We start from the raw sequence: 19,277 nt of genomic DNA on the forward strand, positions 1-19,277 counted from the left end.
GCGGGAATGCTTTGCACGGTCCTTGTGATCCAAATATTTTTCGAAATTAAATTCTTCAGTTGATAAGGGTGAAGATGTGGCAGGACGACCAAATTCTTCTTGTTCCTCCTGACTGTTCTGCAACCCTTTCATCCTTACTGCTATTTCAAACAGAGCTTCTTTTCCTTTAGTTAGCTGTTGATCATCTAGAAGAATCCGATGCATTGGATCTACATAAACAGCTGCCAAAAGAATGTTATTTTGTAATAGTAGCTCCTCTCTCCGTTTCATTGATGTAGCAATGCCACTTGTAATTAACCCTCCTCTTTGGGACAGGCGAAACATCAGGTTCTTCCACTCCTTTAAGAAAATACCTGGATTTAAGTCCTCTGCTTGTAATTTTTTAGTCACTGTAAATGGGTGCTCTAGCAATTTTTCCAGCTCAGTCACCTGATTCCACTGACTTTCATTTAGCGTCAGTTGAGGGTTAGCCATGTCTACAAGAAAGGTTTTCAGTTCAACCAAGCGCTGAATCATTAAGTAAGTACTGCCCCATCGTGTGGCTTGATCAATAATTGCCCCTTTTCCAGGACGTCTCTTCAAAATTGAGTCAACTTTAGGGGTTCTGGCAACAATAGCCAATTTTCTCACCTTGCCAATCAGTGCAGCAGCATGTCCTTCTTGCATACTGTCTCTTATAGCCAGCTGTAGCGTATGCACAACACAGCGCATGTGATGAATGAAAGAACATATTGACACAGTTTCAACAAGATCATCTAAACTATCATGTTGCTGTTCATCTGAAGCAACTTCAGTTTGCTCCTCAGTTACAATACTGTGTTCCTCTATTTCAAACATTTCTGTGTCTGTGGACCCAGAATGTTCTTCTAGCTGCTGGTCACCATCATTACTCTCATTCAATAGCTTAATAGTACTTATCATATTTGAAGCATTGTCAGTTACGACAGAAAGAACTTGCTATTTTTTAAGTTCATAGTCTTGCAGAACCTTTTCCACCAAGACCTGGAGAAACTCACTGGTGTGATGAGCTTTGGTGTCTTTTACTGCCAATGTCTTGGTAACTATTTCATTTTTGTCACAAATAAATCGGACATTGATGGCAAAATAGTTCACTCTGTGACGTGTGCAGGCATCCACAGAAAGCGTCCCTTGAGAGTTTTTTTAAGTTCTTCCTTTTGTTTAAAAGCTTCTTCGATTACTAATTTTCTAATACTCTCTCTCTCCAGAGAAACACCAAGCTTGCGGGCCATTTCCCCATTCAGACACATAAAAGCTGGTCGTGAAAATAATGAAATAGGCACACTATCCTTTACAACAAGCTCTATGATCTGTTTTTTAAATGTATCTACTGTCATTGTCACAGTAACTTTGTCACTGACAAAATATCTTGCAACTGATGGCTGCAAAGTTCTCTGCTCCTTTGTTTGGCTGGAAGAGCTGGGCACTGGTTCATTGGTTTGGATGCAGTCTTTCTCATCCACTGCTTTCAGTACTTCTGGATGAAAGCGCTGTAAATGTCTCTTTAGATTAGAAGCTCTGGTAGGAGCATTTTTATCTTTGCCTGACTATGCACTGATCTTGGCTTCACAGCATTTGTTTTCGTCTGGATCATTTGTCATACACTGACAGACATAATGTTTTCTATCTTGAGTGATGGTGAAATGTTCAAATACAGCTGAATTGATGTGACGCTTCTTTGACAGTCTCATGTTTTTAATTCTGCATTCACAATCCAAATGACAATTGTTTTTCCTAAAAACAATTGTACAAAATTATTGCCAAGTCGTACAACTGATATAGTGGTCAGTAATACTGTTATTCCTCATGTACTCACAGTTAACTGATGCAAAGTTTGTTGAAAGGATAATACTTCTTACAGTCTTCCTCTTCTGAGTAGCAGCTGTGAGATGCTTGGAAGACGCACACCAAACATCTAGTCTAGAGGAGGAATTTTACTACTAAGAATTTGCAACACATTTTCACTTTCAGTTTCATACATTGTAAGTAGGGGGGTTGGGGCAGCATGAGGTTAACCAAGTATAAGATTAGATAAGGGCAGTGGAGAACCGTGACACACAAGAAGTAAGAAATGACTCTATCTCCAGCAGAACTGCTTATCACTGTTGTTCATAGTTTGAAAGAACATATATATTTGAGTAACATTTATAAAATTCATATGAAAGTTCAATTATGAAATATTAATACATTTTTTTTAAAGCTGGAGTCGGTACATTTCTACCGACTCCAACCAAAACTAACTCCGACTCCACAACTCCGACTCCACAGCCCTGGTTTCCCCTCCACACTCTCTCTCTAGACCTGTACTCCATGTCTCCGTCCTGTACTCCGGTGCCCAGTCCTGTACTCCGTGTCTCCGTCCTGTACTCCAGTGCCCAGTCCTGTACTCCGTGTCTCCGTCCTGTACTCCGCTCTCAGTGCCCAGTCCTGTACCCCGTGTCTCTGTCCTGTAATCCGTTTTGTACTTCCTACTCTGTTCTGCATTCCGTTCTCAGTCCTGTACCCCTCACTCAGTCCTTTGAGCCGCCCCTCTTGGTTCTAGCAGTCGCGGCATCTGTCTTCCGAGGGTCTGCCCCTAATGGCCCCTGTATAGGGGTCGGCACCACCTGGCGCGCTCATCCCCGGGAGCTCCAGTGCCGCGATCCAGAGGGTCCACTCTCGGACGTAACCTTCCTGGCCGTCACTGTGGGACTGTGACTCGTATATAAGCCGAGGGGGTCTTTTTCAGCCAAAAAAGGGGCGAAAAACTAGGCTTATACACGAGTATGTTTGCCAACACATTACAACACAGTAACCTTTGGTGTATTATTTGCTATATTTACCAATGCATTAACCTTTGGTAGATGTTGACACAACTAGTCTGAGGTTATCAAGAACAAAGGGAAAAATGTTCCTGTATCTGGGAGTTATTGTTCCTATATACTGTAGTTCCTATATTCGGGAGTGAGTAATACCAGCACCCTAAGAGTCAACAATCTTTAACAATAAGCCAATAATAATAATAATAATAATTTTTATTTATATAGCGCCAACATATTCCGCAGCACTTTACAATTAAGCGGGGACATGTACAGACAATAAATTCAATACAAGTTAAGACAATTCAAACAATGAGATTAGGAGTGAGGTCCCTGCTCGCAAGCTTACAATCTACAAGGAAATGGGGGGACACAGTAGGTGAGAAATGCTTGTTAATTCAGGTCTGGCAATTATAATAGGGATTTTCATATAAAGCTGCATGATCCGGTCATCAGCCCGTGTGTTTAAGTGCAATAGACAAGTATCAAGTGCAGTTATCATGTGCATGAAGGGTGTGGAGACAGATGAATAGTAGGGTGCAGATTCAGAATAATATTTGGAAGGAGGGAACAGGGCAAAGTTAGCTTGCTGAGTAGTTGATGTGGTAGGCTTGTTTGAAGAGATGGGTTTTCAAAGCGCGCTTGAATAGGTCAGGGCTAGGTATCAGTCTGATCGTCTGGGGAAGTGCATTCCAGAGAGCTGGAGCAGCACGAGAGAAGTCTTGGAGACGGAGGTGCGAGGTTCGGATTACGGGGGATGTTAGTCTTAGGTCATTTGTAGAACGGAGGGCACGTGTATGAGATAATGAGATAATGAGATAAGAGCCAATGAGATAATGCGGCGGAAAAGTACCTTGCTTTTTCCATAAATACTCTGCATTTCAGCCAATAAAATCGGAAATCCTTTTTTTACGCAAGCAAGCTCTCTGGAGTATTTCTCTGTGCACGTAAACCCTCTCACATATAATTTGGCAGCAGACAAGTAAGATGAAAACACAAACATCTCTTGTGCCCCAACACTCTATGCTATCACACCTTTCACCAGATAATATCTATAGTGACCCCAACCATGGATATACAGCAGTGAGTATTGAGTACAATGCAACAAATGAGTTATTGAAAAGATTCAGCAGGCAAATATATGCCATTAAAATTGTTGTAGGATGATATGCAGCAGATGATAGATGGCAAGCAGAGTTATACCATTGAAAAATGTTGCAGGATAATAAGCAGCAGATGATGGAGAGCAAGCAGAGTTATAACTCTGTGAAGAGAGGAGATGGATGTTAATTTCCCGCCATTTAATTAACTGCAGCTTCTGTATACTTAGCTGCAGGTATACTTTGCTGCAGGGGGATGCAAGCCAGACCCCACACACGTGCACCCCTTAGAATGCACTCCATCCTCCAATCTTGTAGCACCACCTCTGTTACAAGAGAGTCTAATATTATGAAATACAGTGGTCTGTCAATTATTGAGTTCAATTCCCTCAGTATCCGTGGATGAATGCCATCTGAATCGGGGGATTTGTCAATGTTTAAATTGCTCAGATGCTGGTGTACTTTGTTAAACTAGTTATATCAGGTTGTTAACTTTGATTTTTGCCTTGTTGAATGATCCCTGTAACAGACAGTTCATTGGTGAACACGGATGAAAAGTGCCTGTTTAACCCTCCGTCAGGCGCAATATAGATTCTCCTCAGTTCATGCGCAATGTGCCTGACAAGCACAGGTCAGAAAACCACCTATAGTAGCTACATATTTCAATTTCAGGACTATAGAAGTAGTCAGTGACCTTCATAGGAATGTATTAAAAGAAATTACACCAAATCAGATGCAAAAAAAAACATTTATTAACCATAAACTTATTAAAACTAAAAGTACCACTTTTCGGTAGTACCGCCAAATAGGCTCCAGTTATCTATACTTAACTATTGCTTAAATATAAAATTATGGAAAAAAACTTAAAGGATATTGCACTTAGATGTTACTTAATTATTTTCTACTCATCTTCAGTGGTTTCAATTGCAGCAGAAGCAGCACAGGTACACTTAGAAAAGCAAGGCTGGCAGACGAAAGTTGCATGGGAAAGGCAGATTGATTCTTTACATATTTTCCAGTCATATTTAGAAAGCCTTCTGAAACCAGATACAAATGAGCAGGTAGTATAACTGCGTCTTTTAGAAGGTGGTAGAGTCGGTGTTTGTTCTGGAACGTCCTTGGGACGATATCTCTTCAACCGGTGTTGCAGGGCAAGGGGCATTCCAACCGTCTTTGTACTTCTTAGGCTTAGCTCTCCACTCACCAGTTCATTATCCAATTGTTTTAGGTACATTCTTCTGCGCATTTGTTTAAGTTCATTACCGAGGTAAATTACTTGTGAGTTGATGCCACCCATATTCAGCATTGTAAAGAAGATTACCATCGGCCAGCGTTTGGTATTTCGACTTACATTGAAATTGCCACACATTTGGTCAGCAGTGTCAACGCCGCTTTTGGTCAAATTATAAAAAGTTATGATTTCTGGTTTCCTTAGCTCCCCAGACTCTGGATCAATGGTGTAATCATTATGTAATGAAGAGACCAAAATCACATTTTTCCTCTCGCGTGGGATGTAAGAAACTAAAATCTTTCCATTACTGAACCCAAACATAGTGCTATACTGTTGTTTGCCTTTTGTATATAGAAAATCTGGCGGCAACTGTCTTTTGTTTTTTCTAACAGTTCCCACATATGACAGCTTTTTCGTTTTTAAAAAATCAATCAGATCAAAGTCAGTAAACCAGTTGTCAGCAGTGATATTTCGACCAGATCCAAACATTGGCTCAGCAATTCTCTTTACCACATCACTAGGCTTGTTGCTCACATTGAAAGGACCTGGTGGCTGTCTTCCACAATAAACTTCCATGTTCATAGTGTACATCATCCTTGCATCAACCATGGCAAAAATTTTAATTCCATATTTGTTTGGCTTTGATGGTATATATTGCCGAAAACCACATCTTCCACGGAAACCTGGAAGCATCTCATCAATAGTGAGGTTTTGCCCCGGGCAATAGCTTTTTTGACAATTCATAATAAATTGTTGAAATATGTCCCGAATTGGTGCAAGCCGGTCATAACCTTTTCGTTCTGTCCGGGTACTTCGATCATCGAAACGGAGGCAACGGATCAGGACTTTGAATCGTTTCAGATTCATCACAAGGCTGAATTTTTCGATGCCATCACCGTCTGTCCCCCACAGCTCCTCCAAACTTTGCCTATTTGCTCTGAAAGCACCAGCTAGGTATAACAAGCCAATAAATGCCTTGAGTTCAATCACATCAGTGTTTTTGATGTCCCTCTCTCTGGAGAATTGCTCTTTGATTGTGTCAATATACTGGTTAGTGAACCGAACAATAGTTTCCAACATGCTATCTGTAATTAGATTACTCCAACATTCCACTGCAGTTTTAGCTTTTCTAGCACTTCCAATAACTCCAGGAAGGTGTGTAATAATATTGTGGGATTCTCTGCGCTGTTTGTTCTTGGGTGCCTTTTTGTTCCACTTTGTATTTTTATCTTTGCCCAAATAATAAGCTAGATCTGTGTCTGTTTCCTCTGTATCAGTGTCATCACCATCCTGCTCTGTTCCAGAATCAGTGTTACATTCTGCTACCTCATCTTCAGATGAAATGTCACTAGATTCCTCTAAATCCTCAGTTACTGCTGGTTCTTCCTCATCATCTTCTAACAAAAAAATCTTCATTTCTTCTAAATGAAGGGGTTTAGATGAATCATACTGTTTTCTGGCCATTGCAGCAGAAAATCTGAAGCAAGAGAGAAAGAGTATGTGTTAGGGCGCAATGTGCCTTAGAAGCCACCCTCCTTTTGTCTAAGAAAACAGTACTTATGTACACTAACTTAGCATTAGTCCTTCATAAAACAAGCTAAATACACAATCGTGATGAATAAAAAAAGAAAATACTAACCTTTCAATTTGTGTTGAAATCAGGCGCAATGTGCCTGAGAAGCCAAAGTGTTGATATCTGCTCACTAGAAGGTCTGCTGAGTCACTGTGATATCAGGTTTCACAGAGCCTGTAGAGTCAGGAGATAACTAGGAGGGGTGGGGTTTTCTGATAAGTGGGCAAGGAGAGAGAAGTGAAACTAATTACTGTGTGCCTGTCAGATCTATTGCGCCTGACGGAGGGTTAATATCTCAGCCTTTTCTTTGTCCTCCATAATTATCTTGTCATCTTTTAAAGGGTCGAAAACCATCTGTTTTTTTCTTCTTGGCATGGATGTATTTATAAAAATATTTGGGCTTTGTTTTAATGTCGTTGGCGACTTGTTTCTCCGTAGATAACTTTGCTCTCTTGATATCTTTTTTATATTTCTCATTTAGATCTTTATACTCCTGAAAGTGCTATTTAAGTATTCTCAGCTTTTATGATTTTGAACGACCTTTGTTTTTGTCTTATTAACCCCTTCCCGATGTGCCGTACATGTACTGCTCTGCGGGAGCTGCGTTCCAGCAAACAGCTGTCCATGTATGTCGCACCGATCGTGAGGCCTCACGCTTAGCGCAGCGGCGATTGGGTGCTGGCATCAGCTCTGTTTCAGAGCTGACACTCTGATCGCGGGCATTTAACCCATCTGATGCCGCTCTCATTAGTGACAGGGGCATAGATGAGCATCGTGCAGGCAGGGGCTCCCTACGTGCTTCCATGAGGACAACGCTATGCGATCACGTTGTCCTGATGGTCTCCAAGGAGACCCCTGGCCACAAGATGGCCATGGGGTCCTTCAGGGTTCTGCAGGGAAAATGGCTTAAATCTTAAATTTCTTAGTTAAATCTTGCTCTTTAGTACCAAAATCATGCATATTACTACAGGTTGGGTATAGCCTTACGTACTGGCTTTTTGGAACTTTGAGAAGCCGTTAGATGGCGACTATTGATAGAAATGTAGCTGTTTGTATGAGTAGGCTTAGTATATGTGTGGTTGCAGATATGTCCATTTTCCACATATATATTAAGATCTAAAATATCACGTTTTTTGTGCTGATTATGGAGGTAAAATTCAGTTAAAATTCATTTTTATTGATTTCAGTTAGATTGTAAAAACAGGTCCTGACCTCCGGACCATATAAATAAAATATCATCTATAAATTATGGCCAGAGGACCAGGTCCTGGGGCAGCACGTCACCCGGGTAGATGGCTTCCTCTTCCCAGCTACCCACGTACAGGGTGGCGTAACTAACCTATGTGGATACATTTGATGTAAGACACTATATCTCAGATATTATTGGTCACGCTGATGGGTTAACCCCTTAATCACCGCCAATACGCCTTTTAAGGGCGCCCGTTAAGGGTACTTATTCCTCAGCACTACTTTTTAGTGGCGCTGAGAAGGTTATAGCACCCCCAGCATCAGAAAATTTGTGATGTCTCGGCTACCGGGGGTACCTGAAACCCCGGAGAACATGATTCCAGTGTTGTGATCCATGGCAATGCCCCAAAAATAGTCAGATTTCCCATTTATTTCTCTCTCCTCTGATATGATCTAGCACATCTGATGAGAGAGAAATGGAGTTCCCCCGATCCCCCCTGTACCTGCGATGTCCCCCGATCCCTCCGACTGTGTCCTCCAGCCCTCGGCGTCTTCTTTCGGGAATAAAATTGCATGCACATGCGTAGTGCACCCGCCAAGATCTGCCGGCCAGCACCCGGCAACAATAGGAAATTTCTCCTATTGGTTTATTTTGATCACTGTGATAGACCATATCACTGTGATCAAAATTAAAAAATAGTAAATCAACCCCCCCCTTTATTTACCCCGTTAGTTAGGTAAAAATAATAAAATAAAAATAATGTATTTTTTTTCCATTTTTCCATTAGGGTTATGGTTGCTGTTACAGCTAGGGTTAGGGTTGGGCTAGGGTTAGGGTTATGGTTGGGGTTAGGGTTGGCGCTAGGGTCAGGGATGTGCTAGGGTTAGGGCTGGGGTTAGGGTTAGAGCTAGGGTTTGGTTAGGGTTGGGACTAGGGTTAGAGCCAGTGTTAGGGTTGGGGCTGGGGTTAGGGTTGTGGTGTTGTTAGGGTTGGGATTAAGGATAGGGGTGTCTTGTGGTTATGGCTGGGGTTAGGGCTGTGTTAGGGTTAATGTTATAATTGGAGGGTTTCCACTGTTTAGGTAGGGGTCTCCAAACGCTACATGGCACCAGCCATTGATTACAGCCAATTTTGCATTCAAAAAGTCAAACGGTGCTCCCTCCATTCTGTGCCCTGCCATGCGCACAACCAGTGGTTTTCCCCCACATATGGGGTATCGGCATACTCAGGAGAAATTGCACAACACATTTTGTGGTCCATTTTGTCCTGATACCCTTGTAAAAAATAAAAAAGTTTGGTTCCAAAGTAAATTTATTGTGAAAAAAAGTAAAAACTTTAATTTTTTCCTTCCACATTGCTTTAGTTTTCGTAAAGCACCTGAAGGGTTAATAAACTTCTTGAATGTGGTTTTGTGCATCTTGAGGGGTGGTTTTTAGAATGGGGTCATTTTTGGGTATCTTCTGTCATATAGACCCCCCAAACTCACTTCAAATGTGAGGTGGTCCCTAAAAAAATGGTTTTGTAAATTTTGCTGGAAAATTAAGAAATCTCTGGTCAAATTTTAACCCTTATAACGTTCTAACAAAGAATAATTATGTTGCCAAAATTGTGCTGATGTAAAGTAGACATGTGGGAAATGTTATTTATTAACTATTTTGTGCGATGTGACTCTCTGATTTAAGGGCACAAAAATTAAAATTTTGAAAATTGCAAAATATTTGCCAAATTTCTATTTTTTTCATAAATAAACGCAAGTCACATCAAATAAATTTTACCACTAACATGAACAACAGTACGTCCTGAAAAAAACATTGTCAGAATCAGTGGGATCCGTTGAAGTGTTGCAGAGCTATAACCTCATAAAGTGGCAGTGGCCAGAATTGTAAAAATTGGCTTGGTCATTAATTACCAAATTGGCTCTGTCACTTAGGCTAAGTGCACACGTAGCAGAAAATTTCTGCTCAAAAACCTGACTCCCTTCCCAGAAACCACACCTTTTTTGTCTTCGTGTTTTCCGCGCGTTTTCGTCGTTTTTGATGCGTTTTTTTCCGGCGCGTTTTCAAAACGCATTGAACTAGCCAGAAACGCGGAAAAATCCACGAAAGTAATGAGCATGCTGCGTGTTTTACCGCGATGGGTTTTTTTCGCGGTAAAAAACGCATCAATATGCACAAAAAGTGCAAAATGCATAGAAATTAATGGGAAGCTTATTTTTAGCGGTTTTATAGCGGTTTTATTGGCAAAACCGCTAAAAATACCGCTAAAAAATGCTGTGTGTGAACACAGCCTTAGGGGTTAAAAAGAGTTTTGTGTATCTTAGGGAGGTGGTAGAATATTGCTATCCTAGGATGTTGAATATTATTAAATGCAACTTCTTCTTTATTCAAAATAACTGATTGTAATCCTCTATTAATTAAAACCTTTATTTTTAGCTTGAAGGCACATTTTGGATAATTTTTCATTACCTTATACTGTATTTTTCGGACTGTAAGACACGCTGGACCATAAGAAGCAGGTTTTAGAGGAGGAAATTAGAAAAAAAATTGAAGCAAAGTATGTGGTCAATTCTGTACTAATATCCCTTATCCTGGTATATATATCTTCCCAATCCAGATATGCATGGTCCCCTCATCCCCATCCTGGTATGCATGGCCCCCTCATCCCCTATCCTAGAATGCATGGCCCCCTCATCCCCATCTTGGTATCCATGGCCCCCTCATCCCTACCATAGCATGCAGAACCTTCCTCATCCCCATCCTGGTATGCATGGCCCCCTCATCCTCATCCTGGTATGCATGGCCCCTCATCCCCTATCCTAGAATGCATGGCCCCCTCATCCCCATCTTGGTATCCATGGCCCCCTCATCCCTACCCTAGCATGCAGATCCTCCTCATCCCTACCCTGCCTGGTATGCATGGCTCCCTCATCCCTATCCTCTTATGCATGGTCCCCTCAACCCTATCCTGGTTTGCATGCCTCCTCAACCCTATCCTGGTATGCATGGCCTCCTCATCCCTATCCTTCTATGCAAGGCCTCATCATCCCTATCCTGGCATGCATGGCCCCCTCATCCCTATCCTAGTATACAAGCACCCATCTTTGTCCTGATATGCATGGTCCCATCCCCATTCTGGTATGCAGGGCCCCCCCATCCCCATCCTGGTATGCATGGCCCCATCAGAAAAATATCTAAAAAACATAAGCCATAATACTTACCTTCCCTGCACTCCCTCGCAGCATCCTGTTCCAATGCCAGCAGCTTATTTATGCTTTTAAGCAGTGCATAGCAGTGACGTCATACGCTGCTTACAAGCCGAGGACAGCTGCCAGAATACTCACTGTTCCCCTTGCCGGGACTATGGGCGTGAGCAGCAGTGAATATTCAATGATCTTTAATAGCGGGCACAGTGTTAGCCATAGTCGTCGCCTTCCTGCAGCTGCTGAGCATTCACCTGTGACTGCTACTAAAGGAAATGAATATTCACTGCTATCCACCCCCATAGGAGCGCAGAACAGTGAATATTCATTCTCTTTTTAATAGCGGTCACACGTGATCACCTAGCAGCTGCAGGAAGCCGGCTGCTGCTACTGTGCTACTTGGCAACCACATGGACTAGGAATCGTACCCACCGAAGGCCTGCTCTCCTTTCACCATGGGTATAACGCTACTCAGACAACACATGGTGACAATAAAACCGTGTGACAACACATTATTGAACCAGAAAACAGGCAAATAACACATAGAACAGTCCCAGCAAAATACCCCAAAATGGTGCACATGAGGGTGTGTGCACACGTTGCGGATTCTGCTGCGCATTTTTCCATGCAGATTGGTCTACGCATTTCTTCTTGTGTAGAGCAAGACACGGAGGGGGGAGCAGTTGAATAAGCCCCGCCCAGCTGACCGGACCGTGGCAGTTTACATACATCTGAACCGATATAAAAAAGGTATTTAGGCATGAAAGGTGCGGGGTCAGGGGGAAGCAAAAGTACTAAGAGCATCCTTATGTGACACACAATTGAATGATATCATTATAGGATAGCTCAAAAAAGGGGTGACAGATTCCCTTTAAGGCCCCGTCACACACAAGCGAGATCGCTAGCGAGATCGCTGATTTTGTGACACATCAGCGATCTTGCCAGTGATCTCGCTGTGTATGACACGCATCAGCGACCGCCCCCCCGTCTGGTATTGCTGATCATGCAGGAATGTCCTGGGCCATTTTTTGATCGTTAGTCTCCCGCTGGCCAGCACGCATCGCTGCATGTGGCAGTGGGAGAGCAACGATCAGCGAGCTCCCAGCACTGTAAGCAGAAGCTGGGAGCTCGTATCCAAGGTAAATATCGGGTAACTAAGCGCACGTGTCATTTAGTTACCCGAGGTGTACCTTGGATACCTGCGTGCTCGCGCTGGGAGCTGGTATCCAAGGTACACAGTGGGTAACTAAGTGCCGCGCACTTAGTTACCCGATATTTACCTTGGATACCAGCGTCCAACACGAGCACGCAGGTATCCAAGGTACACAGCGGGTAACTAAATAACACGTGCGCTTAGTTACCCGATATTTACCTTGGATACCAGCGCTGGTGAAATCTGCCTGTTTGGCAGCTCACCAGCGATCCTGACAAGGTCGTATCGTTGTTGGGATCGCTGGTGCATCGTTATGTGTGACGGGGCCTTTACTTATATGGAACAAGAAAAGAGTAAGATAATAATCTTAGATATTTACATAGAATCCTACTGTGCCTCATGGGGGCACAGTCTATACTCCTAGAATGTGCGATGTTCTGAATTATATGTGGTTTAGAGAAGGTTACCGGTAGGACCTTATGGAAAGGATTTTACTCCTCAGTATTATTTAAACTGGGAGGCTCTTATATTATATATGTCTGGCCATCCTGTAAGAGGTGGTCATTAGCTTCATGTGGTGAGATCTTTTACTGGGACTCAGGCCAAATATCAATTTCCTTTACTATTTAAATATTAATGATTTTCATCCACTTCAATTCATGAAGAGGTGACAGTGCTTTTCCCCTTTACAGGGTGCACTTAATCTGCAAGGGACGTATATACTCAAAGAAGGTCCTTATATTTTCAAAGGAAGGCAGTACATGTAAAGCCTTCGTTTATACCCGTAGGGCTTCTCGTATTAAAACGAAAAATGCATTTTGCCTCCAATGGTAGCAAACTTTTATCCAAGTCGCCCTTTCTAGGGCCCAAAATGACATGTCTGATTCTTCAAACCTTTATACCAAGGGGAATTTGATGATGACAGGTTCTCATGTGGGAGAATTGGGGAGTATCCAATTCTGTATTGATAGAACTATGTTCCTGGGAGAGTGGAAATTGAGATGGTGTATTATCAACGTCTGATGTTAAGTGGATAGAGAACATTTCCTCTGATATCGCAGTAGCAGACGGACTGACTTCAATTTCATCTAAGGTTTCAAAAACTGTATCGGTCCTCCAACATTCTAGTATTACATCCCGTCCAATTTCTGATGTCTTGTTTTTGGACAATTTCATTTTCCATGCTTTGTATTCTTTTTCTAATATTTCTGGATAGATTCATATTTTCAGGATGATTTTTATATGGTCTTAATTTGCCATATACTGTAGATATCTTATTCTTACTATCCATCAATTGTTTTTTCCTCTTCTCACTGACAAAAAAAAAGGTTTTAAACATAGCATCCCATTCAGTCAGGGTGACTTTATCACCTGTTTCTCCAGATAGGGATTTGTCTACTGACAGCCCCTTTGGTATGCTATCACAAGCCAATTAGCGTTTAAGAGTTGAACACCATGATCCACTAGTTCATCCTATGAGGTTTATTAGACTGTGAACTGTCATTGTCCTGGTGAATAATTCAATATTTTTACAGAACTTTCCATTTGTACAGACATTTTAAGTAGAAAAATATTAAATTCAAGGATATTTTATTCAAAAATAATTGTTTTTTGTCTTAGCAGATGACTGTACCAGGGGATCAGAGGGACAGTTGATATCTTCAGATTTTAAATTAGATGATCTTAATATCACACAGGATACAATTGAAGTGAATACTCCAGATATACCATCATCCCTTCAGAGCAAAGATCTGTCATCTGATTCTATGAAACAGGTCCTGTCTTCTGATTCATTACTAACTACTAAGGAAAATCAAAGTAACAATATAAGTGTTAAAAAGCAAATTGCTCCTAAAGCAAAAAAGCCATTTTCATGTTCAGAATATGGAAATAGTTTTCCACTTGAAAAGTCTTTTCTTAAACATAAAGAAAATCACACAGCAGAGAAAATATTTTCTTGTTCCATGTGTGAAAAATGTTTTAACCATAAATCACAACTTGTTAGACACCAGAGAATTCACACAGGGAAGAAGCCTTTTAGATGTTCAGAATGTGGGAAATGTTTTACACAGAAATCAACTCTAGTTAGACATTGGAGAACTCACACAGGGGAGAAGCCATTTTCATGTTCAGAATGTGGGAAATGTTTTACAAATAAATCAACTCTTGTTACACATCAGAGAACTCACACAGGGGAGAAGCCATTTTTCTGTTCAGAATGTGGGAAATGTTTTACAAATAAAATGGGTATTGTCAAACATCAGAGAACTCACACAGGGGCAAAGCCATTTTCCTGTTCAGAATGTGGGAAAAGGTTTACAGAGAAAGCAACTCTTGTTACACATCAGAGAACTCACACAGGGGAGAAGCCATTTTCATGTTCAGAATGTGGAAAATGTTTTAACCAGAAATCAGCTTTTGTTAAACATCAGAGAACTCACACAGGGGAGAAGCCATTTTCATGTTCAGAATGTGGAAAATGTTTTAACCAGAAATCAGCTTTTGTTGAACATCAGAGAACTCACACAGGGGAGAAGCCATTTTCATGTTCAGAATGTGGAAAATGTTTTAACCAGAAATCAGCTTTTGTTAAACATCAGAGAACTCACACAGGGGAGAAGCCATTTTCATGTTCAGAATGTGGAAAATGTTTTAACCAGAAATCATGTTTTGTTAAACATCAGAGAACTCACACAGGGGAGAAGCCATTTTTATGTTCAGTATGTGGGAAATGTTTTACAATACAATCTAATGTTATTATACATCAAAGAACTCACACAGGGGAGAAGCCATTTTCCTGTTCAGAATGTGGGAAATGTTTTACAGAGAAAGCAACTCTTGTTAGACATCAGAGAACTCATACAGGGGAGAAGCCATTTTCCTGTTCAGAATGTGTTAAATGTTTTACAAGTAAAATGGGTCTTATCAAACATCAGAGAACTCACACAGGGGAGAAGCCATTTTCATGTTCAGACTGTGGGAAATGTTTTACAAATAAATCATCTCTTGTTAAACATCAGAGAACTCACACAGGGGAGAAGCCATTTTCATGTTCAGACTGTGGGAAATGTTTTACAAATAAATCATCTCTTGTTACACATCAGAGAACTCACACAGGGGAGAAGCCTTTTTCATGTTCAGAATGTGGGAAATGTTTTAATCAGAAATCACATCTTGTTAAACACCAGAGATATCACACAGGGGAGAAGCCATTTTCCTGTTCATAATGTGGGAAATGTTATACAGAGACAGCAACTCTTGTTAAACATGAGAGAACTCACACAAGGGAGAAGCAATTTTCATGTTCAGAATGTGGGAAATGTTTTGCAAATAAATCATCTCGTTACACATGTAGGGGGTGAAGTAGGATGTCCCCGTACGATCACCCCTTTAAGAAGTTCTATGTATATATGTTATTATTTGATGTGTACAATGCTAATGGTACTGCTACACGAGTACGTGTATTACCGCATGACTAATTGGTACTGCCACATTACTGTATATATGTGTTACCATGCTTTTAAGATTGTAATATATTGCGTTGTATTATGTTCTGTATATTAATGTATAGATTAGGGTAAGCTGTGCATCCTTGGGGTTCATTAGAGGAGGGCACTATTAGTATAGAGTTCCTAGATAGGGGTAAGTGTAGTTCTGTAGTGGGCCATTAGATGGGGGTATACTAATGGGTCTTGTTAGGTATAGCTATAGAAAGTTCACATAGGGTTAACTGTCGGAGGAGCAGCTATGGGTTAAGCAAGTGTAGGAGATAGGAACAGTTCAGAAGGGCAAGGACGCCCGAAGTGTCCACAAGGGCTCTAAGTCCAGGACGCCAAAGCAGCTACACAACGTTTTGAAGAAAAGCACAGTCAGACGGGTGCTGGATAAACCAGAGCACCCGAGAAATTGCAGTTTATGACAGCAGCAGGAACGGGAAGGAATACGTGGTCCAAAAGTCGTGAAGGATGCAGAATATTCACCATGTGAAAGATCTTAAATAGGGCTGAAGCTTGCAAATCCGGGGTTAAAACGGATGAATGGGATCCCCTATGTCCAGAGGCCCTACAGGAGTGATGCTGTGGTACCATCCAGGGGCCTACTACTCCATAATGTGTGTGAGGACAAAGAAAGCAGGAAAGGAAAAGTAGAGGAGGAAAGCTGTGTGGACTGTAATGTAACTGATGTGTCTGGGACCGATGAAGAAAAAAGTAAAATCGTTTGTTTGGCATCTGAACCAGTATCTATGTCCATTATTTCTACCCTGTGCACAGAAGCTGAGTGCAGGTGCTGTGCCGCACTGCAGTGAAATTCCTGATGGTAAACCAGAACCCTGAACAGGTACGTCAGTAGAAGCTGACAATTTTTCTGTGAGAAGAGGCCGGGACACCAAGGCCCTGGTGTCCTCGGCCATGACTACCATCCTGGCCCCTTCTTACACACATCAGAGAACTCACACAGGGGAGAAGCCTTTTTCATGTTCAGAATGTGTGAAATGTTTTACAAATAAAAGGGGTCTTATCAAACATCAGAGATCTCACACATTGGAGAAGCCATTTTCATGTTCAGAATGTGGGCTGTTGTGAACTCATTTTCTGGTTTACCTCTGGCTTCTGGTGAGGGGGATGGAGCTGGCTGTGCTGACAGAGGGGTCGTGAGTTCTCTATCTGGACTCCCTCTGTTGGTGACAAGAGGTAATGAAGCTTATCTAAATGGCAGAGACCTGCCACCTGAGGAGGACTGCGATTGGACATCAGGAGTCTGTGATTGGATTTAAGGCAGCCGACTCCCTATTTTCTTGCTGGTGATTTCTTCTGCCTGGGGCTTCTGGTTTCCAGTTTGGTTCCTGCCTTCTCAAGCTAAGTTTTTGCTCTGCTATTGTTCATTTGAGTTTCTGTCTGGTTTACTTAGTGTTATGATTGAGTCACCGAGGAGGAAAAAACAAAACACAAGCTCAGCCCAGAAAATCAGAGATGTTGGAAACTAGCAGATTGCAGACCCCTAATCCTCTCACACAACTAGCAGTAGCCGTGGAGTGTTCCTACGGTGATCCTAGACACCTCGTCACCGCCGGAGATCTAAATAAGCCTAAAGAGAGAAAAGGGAAAAACTGACTGCCCCAGAGCAGACCCCAAAGCAATAGGCAGCCTCCAACATATAATGACGGTGAAATAAGATGAAAACACTAACACAGATAGAAAGATAGGTTGAGCAAACGATGGGGCCCACACTAACTAGAAAGGATGGGAAAGGAAAGCTGCTGTCTGCAATCACGCAAAAACCCTGCCAAAACGAGGTATCTAGGACCATCGTAGGTACGCTCCACGGCTACTGCTAGTTGTGTGGATAGGATCAGGGGTCTGCAATCCGCTAGTTACCAACCTCTCCGGTTTTCTGGGCTTAGCTTGCTTTTTGTTTTTCCTCCTCGGTGACTCATTCATAACAGTGGGCAATACACTCTGATGAAGGAGACAGCAGTATCTCCGTAAAGCGAAAGGGAAAGTACGAACCTTTGGGACTCCGTACACGAGCAACGAGTGACGTCACACGCTGACTAGTCCTATACGCGGCACAAACCACATCTGGTGAGTCACCGGCCGGGGCTCCCTGCTTTGAGGTGTGCTGCTGCGAACTTTTGAGACTTCTTTCCACCAACTCGTGCAAGTATCTTCCCTATACCAATGGAAATGTAGATGTAAAGTATTTCCCACAAGGATACCTACTTGTGTTACAAGTTTAACACCATTCTTCAGTATTTGCAAGCATCAATGTAAAGAAACAGACACTGTATAGAACTGACACAAGATTAAATGCTACTTTATTTTTGTTGTCCTGTGGCTAAGGCAACACGAAGATCAAAACTGTGCACGATTATTGAACTGTGACTATTAAAGAGTTGTCACTACTCACTACAAAGGTGGTTTAACTAAAATCAACAAAACGTATTACTGTATATGGACAACTCCATTAACAATTGGTCTTCGTAAATAACGAACTGTGCTTTCCTACAGTGGTATTCACTTTATCAACTACAGCTATTGAATTACAAATTTTTCATTGCATGGTGTATGATGTTTAACTATATGCATTTGTTGTTTTGAATATATCCTTTTTTATTGCAATTTGCTATGCAAGACTAACCATTGAATTTAAAAGCAGGCATTTGCACAATTGATGGGGATTAGTGTGGATGGTATCGTATAGGACTAAATACCGCACCTGTTCACAGTATATAGCGCAGAGACGTTTTTTCATTTTTAATTTTAATCTCATTAGTAATACACCACCATGGGTGTTTTTCTTTATCTTGTACAGCTTTTTTATATATCTGTCTTTGCACATGTATCCCTTTGCCTAGATGTCCTATAGATGTGAATAGCGCGTGTAACAATATCTAAATTCTTGTTTCTAATGAAAAGTTTTAGTTGCCTCTTGTTTCTGTGACATCAAAAAGTTTTCCTTTTACTGCTACACATAATTAATGCATAAAAGTTTCAGTACTTTGAAGCATTGTTATTTTTGCAAATACAAAATGCAGAATATTTTGTTATGCCAATTTCCTGATATTATTATTATTATGCATTTATATAGCGCCATTTATTCCATGGCTGTTATGAATGAGTCACCGTAGGAGGCAAAAACAGAAATACTAGCTAAGTACAGAAGACCAGAGAAGTTGGCAGCTATCGGATTGCAGACCCCTGAATCTAACAGTATAATGTTCCCACGGTATCACCATCCCACCACACACAGTATAATGTTCCCACAGTACTACCATCTCACCACACACAGTATAATGTTCCGTGTTATGATTGAGTCACCGAAGGAGGCAGACACAAAAATAGCAGCTAAGTCCAGAAAACCGGAGAAGTTGGCAACTATCAGATTGCAGACCCCTGAACCTAACAACACAACTAGCAGTAGCCGTGGGGGGTTCCTACGGTGCCCTAGACCCCTCGATCACAGCCGGAGAACTAAATAGCCTAAAGACAGAAAAGGGAAATCTAAACTGCCCCAGA

At 41.6% G+C, this 19,277-nt stretch overlaps 1 protein-coding gene across 1 annotated transcript in view; it reads left to right on the forward strand.

Moving 5' to 3' along the window:
• Positions 1 to 19,277, forward strand: part of LOC141094179 (uncharacterized) — a 287,422-nt gene that overhangs the window by 85,742 nt on the left and 182,403 nt on the right. The window contains 1 exon segment of the mRNA XM_073579939.1: positions 13,882 to 14,036. Within this exon segment, the coding sequence (XP_073436040.1) occupies positions 13,882 to 14,036 (155 nt within the window).

This window comes from Dendrobates tinctorius, unplaced genomic scaffold (assembly GCF_039654945.1).
Source record: "Dendrobates tinctorius isolate UK_male_01 unplaced genomic scaffold, ASM3965494v1 ptg000063l, whole genome shotgun sequence".
Taxonomy (NCBI): domain Eukaryota; kingdom Metazoa; phylum Chordata; class Amphibia; order Anura; family Dendrobatidae; genus Dendrobates; species Dendrobates tinctorius.